The following is a 12,502-nucleotide window of genomic DNA, read 5'->3' as shown; positions in this document are numbered from 1 at the left end:
TGCAGTTTGTGGACACGTGGAAGTAGTAGTTCTTTCTCTTGCCACCTCCTCTCTCTCTCTCTCTCCTTTTTAGTATATGACAAAGAAGAGATTCTTATATATATATATATATATATATTTACAATACCTACTACTTCGTCCGAACTCCACAAACCTAGCAATCTAATGTCTGACGTATCTCCATTTTCTCGGACGACGTTTGCATGGGAGAAGTGATCATCATATCACTCAGTGGATTTGTATCTATGCATGTATGCATATAAAAGTCTTATGATATTATGTCTTATCTTACTACCATTGAGGAGGAGGAGGGATTCATGCCATCTACCTTTTCTACCTTTTTTTTAATATACATTTTTACTGGGAGTGGGAGGGACGTCACTTGGTGTGTGATCATAGGACTTCTAAGCTATCAATCTTTATGGGCGTACTCGCGTGGGATATATCAATACTTAATATCCAACTTATCACCAATCTTTATAGATAGATAGATGGTCGTCTTCTTTTGTGAATATATCTTTCGTTCTAATTGTTCTAAAATATAATATAGACGCCATCTAGCCATCTAGTGTACGTGATTGTAAGACTTAACTATCAATCTCGTAATCGACGTCAGGAAAGTCTCATACTTAGCATCTAACTAGTCACCAATATTTATGGATGTCTTATGTATTCTTTTGTAACGGTCGGTGTTTATTAAGACTTAATTGTTAATGTTTATGGGCATAATGTGAGATTCTAATACAGGAAGCAAAACAGAGGGCTGCTAATATATAAAATGTGTTGAAAAAGATAGGCAAATATGTTTGAATGATCACACCGGTCGGAAGATTAAGAAATCTTGATTTATATTAAGAAAACTCGAAATCCTATTTTAATCAAAAGACCAACTTTCTATTTATAAGAAGTATCAACGTAGATGCACATATATGCATAAGTGTGAGTATAAGTTCTTATCAATAGCACATGTATGAACTAAAAATATATAATCTCTTCACAAATGAGAGGAGCATTGATTAATTACGCATTGAAAGTGGTTGGCTTAGTACAAGACATTCCAATGCATCCAAAAGTTTGAGAGTTTTAACAAAGAGATAACGGACGTAGGTTAAAACCTAAGATGATGTTAGATCGATTAATGGATACATGCAATATATGTATGTCATTTTCAGTACGTAGTGAGACTTTTAAATTGCACTAAGGGGTCATGCAAACAAGGTCGGCTCATTAATACTTGGGGCTAGGTGGAAATTTTAGTGGGCCCTTCTATAATTTAATTATAAGATATATCCAAAAATATTCTTAAAGAGAGATATAAATATTAATAATATCATAGAAATAGACATATAAAGACACCTTAATTATAAGGTTGTATAATTACTTGATCAACTATGACATGAAGGTAAGGAAACATCTTCACCATCTTTCTTTGTCAATAGTGTCTGATTGTTAAAAAGTGAAGAAGTTTCGTGAAGAAATTCCTAAAAAACTTGCTTATTTATCACCTCCTAATTAATGTTTGGCGAGGTAGAGAGTGTTATAATTGGTTGAGAAAAATAAACATCGAAGAAGTTAAGACTTCAAAACAAAAAGAAAAGGATTTATTCATATATATATATATATCTATTTTTTTTTTGTTTTTATGCATACATTTTTAAATTATATATTTATGCGTATGTTCTTTAAAAATAATAATCTTTGCATAAATACTCTTCACGTTAATTTATAAGGAATATAGGTTGAAATTTTTAAGTATTTAAAATATAAAAGACATAAATAACATTAACTAAAAAGAATATGTAAAATAAAAATAAGGGTACTTTTATCTTTATAATTAACTTGATAAAAATTTTAAGAAATTAAACTAAGGAAATAAGAGTTATAAGAGATTTTAGGAGGAAAAACTTGAAATAAAATAATATGAGAGTTGAAATATAAAAGACTTAGAAATTTAGTATCATATATAGTGCATATAACCCGGCAACCAGAGATGGGAAGTGGACTTCCCCACTGTTAGAGGGAGTGGATTTACCAAGAAAAAAAAGGAAAAAAAAGAAGAGGAAAATCTACAACTAATTACTTCCTACAACTTGGATCTACTGATGAACTTAAGAATAGTGAAACAAAGAGTAAGTTTAAAAAAGTAATAAATTAATTACAAGTGATAAACATGCAAGAGATGAGTCATACTTACCTTAGTGGAATACAAGAAGGACAAAAAATAAAAAGAGGAAGGCATTTTGTTCTATTCACTAACCCTAACAACTCCATCCAAAGAAAAAAAAGGAGAAAAGAATTAAAAAGCTTACCTAACAACTGGTTGAGATATAAAGTTAAGAATATTAATCTTGTATGGTTAAAATGTATAATATGCTTTTCTATAACAAAAAAATTATAATGAACTACTTATTTTCATTAGATATAAGTGCTGAAGTAACCAAACTTGATTAAACTAATCCTCTAGTTATCACGCTCATATTTTTCTATTGTTTTGCTTGATCATAATGTCAAACTTGATGATGCTTAATGTATACATCATGATAAGGTATGACATGGATGTAGTTTGCAAACATCTGATGACTAATGAAGTATAAGAATATAAGTACGACATTAATTACTCACACGTCTCCTTCTAAAACTGTAGTAAAATATTAGCAACACGGCAGTTAACTAGTGATTAATAAACTTACCAAGTAAACGGTTATATATATCTTGATCTTCATGTAGATAGTTTTGTGTAACTCTCTTTAGTAGCACCATATATGTAAGTAAAGTAAGTCAAACTTACATATTAACATGAATAAATAATAGAATATCACTTGGCCTAATGATAACTTTGGATGATTAATATTGGATTTCCAGTTTCTTCTGAGAAAGTTTTAAGATGAGACTTTATAATGATCATAGTAGTTAGCTCGACATGAAGAAGATATGATAGCAATCAAACTACCTTAGTCGAATTATCCCAACAATATATTAATGCGGTCCATAGTCATCAATCTTTGACAGATATAGTTTGAGAAGGTACACGGTATGTAGACTGTAGTAATGGTATATATATATATTCGATTGATTGGGGTCCAAATACGTCATCTACTACTTGTATTCATATTAGGCCTCTAAAAATCCTATGGTATTTTTTTATAAGGACAAATTTAACCTAAAATAATAGAGACTTCATAGTAGAGTTTTCTCTTGGAGTCTTTCTAAGAATTCAAACTCGAGCTAACTCAGAATAACTCAAAGTTGGACTTTGTTGGAACCGTTACATTCTAGCACTCTTCTACACATATATACTTTTTTATAGTGGAAACTCATAATACTTAGTTGTATAGTCTGGCTCAGCCATCCAAGTAGCACTCGTTTAGAGTCGTCCTCATAGGATTCCTCCGTCAACAAGAAAAAAAAAATTCACATTTTATTTTCTTGTATTATGATATTAGTTAATAATAGAAAACTTCAAACTATTTGATGTAATTTATAAAGGGGAAAAATGATCTTTTCATAATCCAAGTTCAGTTCTAATTGAGATAGTTTTTTTTCTATTACTGATAGAATAATATTTTTGAAAGAGTTTGATAATTTTGGCGAAGAATTTTGTGACAACTGTGGTATTTGAAAAATAAAAATTCAGTGGCAATTACGTAGAAAACCCTTGTTAATAATTTTAACAAACTCATTTAGAAATATTTCCTAAATATTCTTTCAAAATTTAAGGAATCATAAGGTTTTTCAGTGACAATTATGGTATTTTAAAAAAATATAGTGACAATTATAGAGTTTTTTTTATAAATCTATTGTCCCCAAAAAAGAAATTATCCATTTACTTATAGTTTTCAAATAATTTATTCAAGTACTATAGCTATTGCCATATAGTCCCCTTTTTGTTGTGAAAGTGTTTTATTATCTTAAATGAGGATGTTGATTAAGAGAACAAAAAAGAAAACTTTAGTAATTTGACAAATAATTTGAAAATTGCAGTAAAATTATAACAATTTGGAAAAGATTACCTTTACAAATATTTACTCAATAATTAATCTAACTCAATTACATACTAACTATCAATTAAGAAAATTAAATATAAAATATTATTAAGATATTAAAAGTAAAATACAGAATCAAATAATAAATATTCGTACTATAGAAATTAATACGTATACGTAGATAGCGCGCTTTTGATAAATTACCCTAAAAATAGTAACACAACTGAGTTGTATGCTATAAGTTATGTACAAGAAATACTAAATAGTAAAGATATGGTTCTTGATGGCTCTTATCCTTAGATACAACTTTAATCTCAACTTTAATTTATTAATCTCTTTGAAGAAGATTACAAAAGGGTACAAAAGAGGGGCAATTATTAATGCAACAATAGTGTTAACTTATAGTATATATATATAGGGATAAAGTTAGGGCAATGCACCTAAACCACTACCACTGTTACCAAAGTTTTACTAACATTAAATGCTACTTGATAGATGGAACCAAAAATGCTTAGATCAAACAACCATCTCTGGATAAATATATCATCACTTTAATGTGCCAAATTTGGAGACATGAATAATGTTTGGGCAGCACCTTAATGTGTTTTATTAAAACTGTTCAAAATATCATAATATGAAAAATTAAAGGAAAGGAAAGTCTTTTGAGGCATTAAAAGTAAAATTATAGGAATCAAAGGATAAATCTTCTATAATTTTTAACCTAATTTATTGTAATGTCTAGATAATGTTTCTTATTAGATTCTCAGAATAGGAACTCCAATAATTGTTCACAGTCCTACACATTCTCTCCAACAGTGAAGGGTGGAAAGCATATCATTGAGATTTCCATATTTAGATCTACTAGTAGATTGCATTTAATGCAGTTTCACCCATATTGGATGGCTAATTATGGGAAATAAGATGTCATTTTCAATTTAAAAAAAAAAAATTAAGATGTCATTTTCAATATAGAATACTTGTGGGAGAGGGAAAAAAAAAGAATTTATAAGAAGTGATCTTTTTAATTGTAATGAGGTAGAAAATAGAGTAGTTCATATATTAACATAGTATATTAATTTTTTAAAATAAATTTCACAGTTGCTACTAAAATTATTGGAGTATTTTGAAAATATTATTTTGAAAATTATAGTTGATATTTAATCGAGATTGCCTAAGTGTCACTAAACAAGAGGATTTGGATTGAAATCCAAGTATCCTTATGTCTGTTTTATTTTTAAATAAACTTTGAAAAAAAGGGTATTTCATACACAACGCAAGTAGGATGCTGGTTACACCTATTTAGGTTATTAAACTCAACTCTGATGACTCATATTTATTTCAGTCCTCCCATTGAAGTTTTGGGTTCATTCTCCGCAACCACTTTGGTAAAACCCATTTGTGATGGCACGGCTGATGTGCCTAGTCTTTGACCCCCCTTGAAGCCTTGGCCCTTAAATGACTCGTTCAAAATGTTAAGAATTTGGAATCCTATTATTAGACTATTCATATTAAATCAAATTGTAAGAAGCTCATACAGATCCTTTAGTAAAAAAGAGAGAAAAAAAAGTCCTCTCAGCAGATGTCATGTCTTTAGTAATCCTTTTCACTTGCTTAATTATATTCCTAACCACCATCTGAACTATTATTTCAAGGAGACTAACCAATTACAGATGGGCTAACTGCCCTATGTTCTTATCAATTCTTTTCATCTATTTAGGTGAGTTATGTGTCCCCTTTCTTATTATAAATTTTGTATAGGGAGGCCCCTTTGATATCCCATTGGATACTTTGAGAGTTTTTTTTTCGCCTCTTCTTCAAAAATATCAGTTATCTATTTTTTAAAAAGAAGGATATTATCTCACTTTAAATATGCCTATTAAATAAGGAAATAATTCTACTTAGACTCTTCTGAACTATCATAGTTTTACACACACTCTTCGAACTTTTTATTACCCACATGCATCCTCTAAACTAATAAAATATTCATATATACCCCCTTAGACTAAGAAAAAAAAGTAATTATACAGAAAATAATGATAGTTTAGGAGACCTAAGTAAAATAATTTTTTTAAATCAAACATCGATATGGAATATTCCTTCAAATTTAACCATAATGGCCATCGAATACTGACAACTAATTGATATTTAATAAAAATTTAATGATACTTATATTAAAAACCAATTATCTTTTGCATGTCACACATGAATTTTCCTCTTATTTACACCAAAAAACATAGTTAATATATATAACCAAAATAGCCTTCAGGTGTTAACAAAAAGGTCATTTTATTGAAGGCAGGCAGGACAAAACTTGAATAGTATACTTGGAAAAGGAGCCTGACACATAAATATAGAAAAGGGAGGAGGTTTTCTGCAATAAATGCAAAGTGCTAGTGGGTGATATGCTAGTGGGTGAGACAAGGATCAGAACAAGCTCCCAAAACAATGGATATATTTATATTTATATATATATATGTAAAACTAGCTATTGTTTATTATTATTTTATTAGACACCGTACCTTTTTTTTAATAGTAAAAATAATATATTTAAATATACTGTCTAAGAATATTCTTACATATCTTTTCTTTAGAGAAAGCCCATGGGCTACATTATCGTCCTTTTCTTCTTTTTATTTCTTGTTAATTATAATGTCTTTTATGAAAAATGTACATCTAATATTATTTGACAAAGATGTACGTCTGGCATTTATTTTTGATAGAAATATGTATCTTATTAATAAAAGCTTTGTTTTTTTGGACTAATAGTTATTAATGTAGTTGGATAGAGAGAAATTATATTAAATTTTAAATGATAAAAATATAATAGATATATTAAATATATGTATATTTTTATTTTTATTTTTTAAATTTTATCAGTATTATTTTAGATGCATTGAAATATTTATCTTTCTAATCAACATCTTTAAACTTAGATCTCCACTGTGACTTCAGTCAAGATCACAAAGGATTTGTAAAGTTGAGCTACACCACAGCTGCATCAAATGCAATTAACCCTTGAGAATTTTATAGTGTCAACAACTAGACACATGGGCAGCTTAGGTGAGTATAAATAAAGGGGCATGGGCTTAGGAGAAGGCACAAGCTTTGCCTTTGGAGAAGAGATATATATATGTACATATATGTACATATATACACAGAGAGAAAGAGAGAGAGATGGAGTTGGGTGGTGAGGGAGGAGATATTGGAAGAGAAGCTCATCCTGGAAGAGGGAGCAAAAGGATTGTAGCCATCAATGATGCAGAACTCTACCCAGCTCAACCCTCTCCTGCATCATTTGGGAGTGAGGAAGGTGGTGCCAAGTCCAAAGACATCCTAAATAATAAACAGGATGATGAACCAATCAAGGTTTCTTCTTTATATTCTTCTTTCTTCTTCTTCTTCTTCTTCTTCTTCTTCTTCTTCTTCTTCTTCTTCTTCTTCTTCTTCTTCTCTGTCTAAAGATTGAATTGTTGTCATGCAGGAACCAGGATGGAAAAGGTTCATGGCCCATATTGGACCTGGATTTCTTGTCTCCTTGGCTTATCTTGATCCTGGCAATTGTAATCTTCTTTCTTTCTCTCTCTAAATATAAAAGTTTTGGATATGAAATTAACTACTGTTTGAATAATGGAACAGTGGAAACTGACCTGCAAGCTGGGGCCAACCATAAATATGAGGTACATAATACAAGTAATTGAAATCTTTACAAGTAAAAGAACAATTGTTATCATCTTCTTTTCTTTGTTTCAAACAGCTCTTGTGGGTCATCCTAATTGGGCTGATTTTTGCGCTTATCATACAATCATTAGCAGCTAATCTCGGTGTTACGACAGGTGGGGGAAGAACTATAACCTCAATTGAGTTTATTTGAGAGGAACGAATTGTATCTGAACTAATGCTTATTGCTGAATCTGACATTAGGGAGACACCTTGCTGAGCTATGTAAGAGTGAATATCCAAAATATGTCAAGATTTTTCTATGGTTGCTTGCGGAAATCGCGGTGATCGCCGCAGATATACCCGAAGGTCGGTCAACGTTAAATCTTAATTCAGTTTTTTCTTTGTCCTACCTTTTTTGTGTTTATTTTGCTCATCTTGTGTATGGGACTAAAGACTTGTTATTATTTATTTCTGCAGTTATAGGAACAGCCTTTGCACTCAATATATTGTTTCCAATTCCTGTATGGGTGGGGGTTCTAATCACAGGAATGAGCACTCTTTTACTTCTTGGGCTGCAGAGATATGGGGTAATTTTAGATTTTACTACTGAGAACTAACATTTAATTTCAACAGAAAGGGAATCTATTGTGTTAGAACTTAGAGATTAATATTGTTTTGATTAGAAACATCATGCTAATTATATTAATCTTACAAGGAATTGATAAATAGGTTTGACTAGCCAATTATTCCACATATGACCTACCTTTGGTTGTAAAAAGATTGACACAGCAAAATTTGTAGGAAATCCAGGACAACTTAGAACAGAGAATAACCAAATTGAACTCTTTTTTTTTTTCTTCTTCTTTTTCTTTATTTCAAATTAAACTTGAAACTCCATGCAGGTGAGGAAGCTTGAGCTTCTAATATCTATGTTGGTATTTGTCATGGCTGCTTGCTACTTTGGAGAGCTCAGCTATGTGAAGCCCCCTGCGAAAGAGGTGTTGAAGGGGTTGTTTGTGCCAACTCTTAAAGGAACTGGAGCCACTGGAGATGCCATTGCACTGCTTGGAGCTCTCGTCATGCCGTAAATATGCAATCATCTCCCATGTTTAATTATTATTACTATTGTCATGTCTTCTTTGTTATATCTTCCATTAATTACTTATATTTTCTGTTACATTGTTATGTTCCTGCAGGCACAATTTGTTTCTGCATTCAGCCTTGGTGCTGTCAAGGAAGACTCCTCCCTCAGTGAGAGGAATTAATGTAAGTTTCTTAAAACTAATCCATGGAAGACTGATGCAAGTGGTTTTTTTTTTTTCAAAAACAATAACAAGAAAAAAAAAGAATAATTGGAGGGTTGGATGCTGTCAGTGAATTTTTAACTTATAAATCACTAATTCTGCATGCAACATGATGGAAGGTTTGTTACTTAGGTTTTATAAATTTTGGTAGTAGTAGTTCATGAGATCCCTATTAATATACTTGAATATTTACGAAAAGGGGCTGTAAGTTGTAAGTATGCATCATTATAGAATAAGGAGTTAAAAGTGCACAAAGATCTATCAACACAGTGCTGGAGAAAGGTGAGATTTACATAATCTTATTATGACTCTTACTTTCATTATTAGTGAGCATGAGCCAAGCACTATTGTCATGCCAAATGATGCTCTCTAAATCATGGATTGCCATGCCGGTTAGCATGGGTATCGTGCCAGTGAATTATCACCACCAATATAAGGGGAGTATCTACTCCTTTGCGACTACTCATAGAATTAAACACATTTTATTTTAAAGAAACTTAATTTTTGGGTCTCTTTTATCCCTTTTGATACCTCTTTAAATTTTGATATTTGATTTATACAAATTATATTATAAATTTTAGAATTCAAAGGAAAATTCCAGTTTTCCCCAATTACTTGCCCTCAAAAAGAGTATCCAAGAAAAATTGGGAAAAATTATGAAATTTGAATATGATTGCATATGTTACACTAATATATAATGTTGAAGAACTTTGATTAACTCCTAAACCAATTTTAAGGCTCTAGAAGGATTTAGTGATTGTTTCTCGGCATGTCAAGATTATTCACTATGCACAATGACTCGGCACAGTAGATGCCATCGATACTTACTATGTTGAACTAGGGTCGTCAAGCCTCGTGCCACTGGCACGACAATCCTTGCTCTCAATAAAGTTTTTTGATTTGCAACTATGAAGTCATCACTTACCTTAAAAAGCTTAAGTTGACTGCTGAAATTCTAGATATTTTAATACACCAAAACCTCAAACATGAGACCAAATTGACAATTCTAATGTTCTCTGATATAAAGAAAAATCACTTAATTGAAGAATTTGAGCTAACAGAACTCTGACTTTGAAGTTTGAACTTCAGTACTCCAACACAAGCTGATACAGAATTTGTTTTGTTTTCTAAACAGGATGCTTGCCGATACTTCCTTATTGAGAGTGGCTTTGCATTGTTTGTGGCATTGCTCATCAACATTGCAGTAGTATCTGTCTCTGGCACTGTGTGTTCTGCTGCTAATATTTCTCCAGAGGATGCTGATCGATGTGGAGATCTCACACTGGATTCTGCATCATTCTTGCTCAAGGTCTAACGCTCATTCTTCAAACAACTTATGAGTTAATAACATCCTTATATTCTTGTCCGATATTTAAATTCGAGTATAGACAGAGATAGCCATAAACAATGTAGAGAGGTGCATCCTTAGTTTACTCCAGGAATTTCTTTTTAAATGGTTATTTTAGTTAGTAATCCTTGGATTCCAGAACTTTCAAAAGATTGTATCAACTACTTATGAATTTTCGTTGAGACCGTAGCCTTGATCAATCTTAGTGATTTGTATTCTTCTTTTCAGAATGTATTGGGCAAATCAAGCTCGACAGTGTATGCAATCGCATTGTTAGCTTCTGGACAGAGCTCTACCATAACTGGTACATACGCTGGTCAATACATCATGCAGGTATTTGCAGAAAAATCCTCTATATTCCGTTTGTAGTTATGGCAAAATTCTGAATTATTAGACTAAAATGCTCTCACTCACACATGAAGTATAGTGAGCTATCTTGTGCATCTCACTGAATGTATACCTCAGGCATATTTGCCTAAGAAAATTGAAATTAGGTATGTCTAGGTATTTTTCAAGAACTCATTACTATTTAATCATCAGCAATGATTTATTACAGGGATTCTTGGATATCAAGATGAAGAAGTGGTTAAGGAATCTCCTGACCCGGTGCGTCGCAATTGCTCCCAGCCTTGTTGTCGCCATCATTGGTGGTCCTTCTGGCGCTGGTCGGCTAATCATCATCGCATCGGTAGCCCTAATTAATTATTCTTGAACTACACACTTAATATCATGTAGTATGGAGCTTTCTTACTAGCAAATTTTATTATGCAGATGATACTATCTTTTGAGCTGCCATTTGCTCTCATCCCTCTACTAAAATTCAGCAGCAGCAAAACAAAGATGGGACCCCACAAGAACTCAATCTACGTAAGTTTGCTAGTACTAACCTAACTATTGAACTTTTCTCTTCTGTTTGTACAAAAGGTGCAAGCCTCCTATTAAGTAGTGCAACTTGAGTACAACAACTAACTTCAAATCTTTCCATATGTCCCATTCCCTCTTTTCAACTAATCATATATACGAGTAAGGGGTCCCCATAATTTATGTCTTGGTAGTACCTACCTATTCATTAGAAAGATATATACCATTCTTATCTTATTGATAGTCTTAATTAGGTAGCATATTACCATACCTTAGTGCTAATATTTTTATCACTTCAAAAGAGTATTGACTATGTAAAGAATACGCTGACAAAGACTTGCTAACCACGCCACTACAGCACTAATTCTGTGTATACGAGAACAATTTAGGTTAGATAGTTGTTGCAATTCCACTTATCTTCAATGCAAAATGATCTTCTCAATACGAGGTCGGAGATCAAGATATAGGAATTCCAACCTTTGTTACTATTTGAGGTTGTTTCCATGACTCGAACCTGTGATACAAAGTTACATAGTGACAACCTTTACAAAGCTTGATTGAATATGATGTCAAATACTTGCTTCATGATCAATGCTTACATTTGTTGATGCAGGTCATCATAGTCTCATGGATCCTTGGGCTATGTATAATTGGAATCAATATATATTTCCTGAGCACAAGTTTTGTAGGTTGGCTCATTCATAGTAGTAGCCTACCAAAATTTGCCAATGTTCTTATTGGCATCATTGTATTCCCTCTCATGGCAGCATACATCATTGTTATAATCTACCTAACATTCAGAAAGGATACAGTCGTGACCTTCACCGCTCCATCTGATGCCTCGCAAACTGAAATGGAGGCGGGAATTAATCGGCACGACGGCAATAAGAGTTATGAAGTAGTGCCCTACAGAGAGGACATAGCTGATATCCCTCTTCCTGATTAAAAAAAATATCAATCATCAAATGAACTTTGTGATGAACCATTGGAAGAAAGATCACATATACTATCCATTGAAAGGAAGATCACTCATACTATGTAATATGTTTATAGATTACTCTTCCAAATCTGAGTATATTTGTATGACTATTTATATGAAGAAGGAAGTCTTAATTCTCTTGAGTAAACCTTGATGTTAGAACATTAAGATCCACTCTATTTTAATTCTTTTGTGAAACTTAATGATCATAATCAGTTGTCTAAATTGGTAGGTCCTCATGCCAACAACCAAATTTGTGTTATTGGAGGTCTTACATTCTTGCAGCAGAAAGGTGAAATCAGAACATTTTCTAATCATAAATGCGCACAAAGACAAGAGTTCAAACATATATGTATTACATGCAAAG

At 31.9% G+C, this 12,502-nt stretch overlaps 1 protein-coding gene across 1 annotated transcript; it reads left to right on the top strand.

The window, feature by feature from the left end:
• Nucleotides 1-7,098: 7,098 nt before the first annotated feature.
• On the top strand, nucleotides 7,099-12,283 carry LOC140771663 (metal transporter Nramp5-like). The gene is made up of 13 exons (XM_073113248.1): nucleotides 7,099-7,349; nucleotides 7,465-7,543; nucleotides 7,620-7,660; nucleotides 7,738-7,816; nucleotides 7,905-8,009; nucleotides 8,121-8,230; nucleotides 8,546-8,727; nucleotides 8,840-8,909; nucleotides 10,083-10,256; nucleotides 10,524-10,628; nucleotides 10,852-10,983; nucleotides 11,067-11,162; nucleotides 11,770-12,283. The coding sequence occupies exons 1-13, from the start codon at nucleotides 7,158-7,160 to the stop codon at nucleotides 12,100-12,102; spliced, it is 1,698 nt and encodes a 565-aa protein (XP_072969349.1). The 5' UTR covers nucleotides 7,099-7,157; the 3' UTR covers nucleotides 12,103-12,283.
• Nucleotides 12,284-12,502: the final 219 nt, after the last annotated feature.

The sequence above is a fragment of the Typha angustifolia genome, chromosome 12 (genome assembly GCF_048772165.1).
Source record: "Typha angustifolia cultivar Huaian chromosome 12, ASM4877216v1, whole genome shotgun sequence".
NCBI classification, from domain to species: domain Eukaryota; kingdom Viridiplantae; phylum Streptophyta; class Magnoliopsida; order Poales; family Typhaceae; genus Typha; species Typha angustifolia.
This window is presented reverse-complemented; position numbering and strand designations above follow the sequence as displayed.

Bases quoted from the DNA above. Each gene is read 5' to 3' on its own strand.
- LOC140771663 (XM_073113248.1), top strand. From the start codon at position 7,158: ATGGAGTTGGGTGGTGAGGGAGGAGATATTGGAAGAGAAGCTCATCCT. The intron at 7,350-7,464 runs GTTTCTTCTTTA...GTTGTCATGCAG, and splicing joins AGGATGATGAACCAATCAAG to GAACCAGGATGGAAAAGGTT. The intron at 8,231-8,545 runs GTAATTTTAGAT...AACTCCATGCAG, and splicing joins TTGGGCTGCAGAGATATGGG to GTGAGGAAGCTTGAGCTTCT.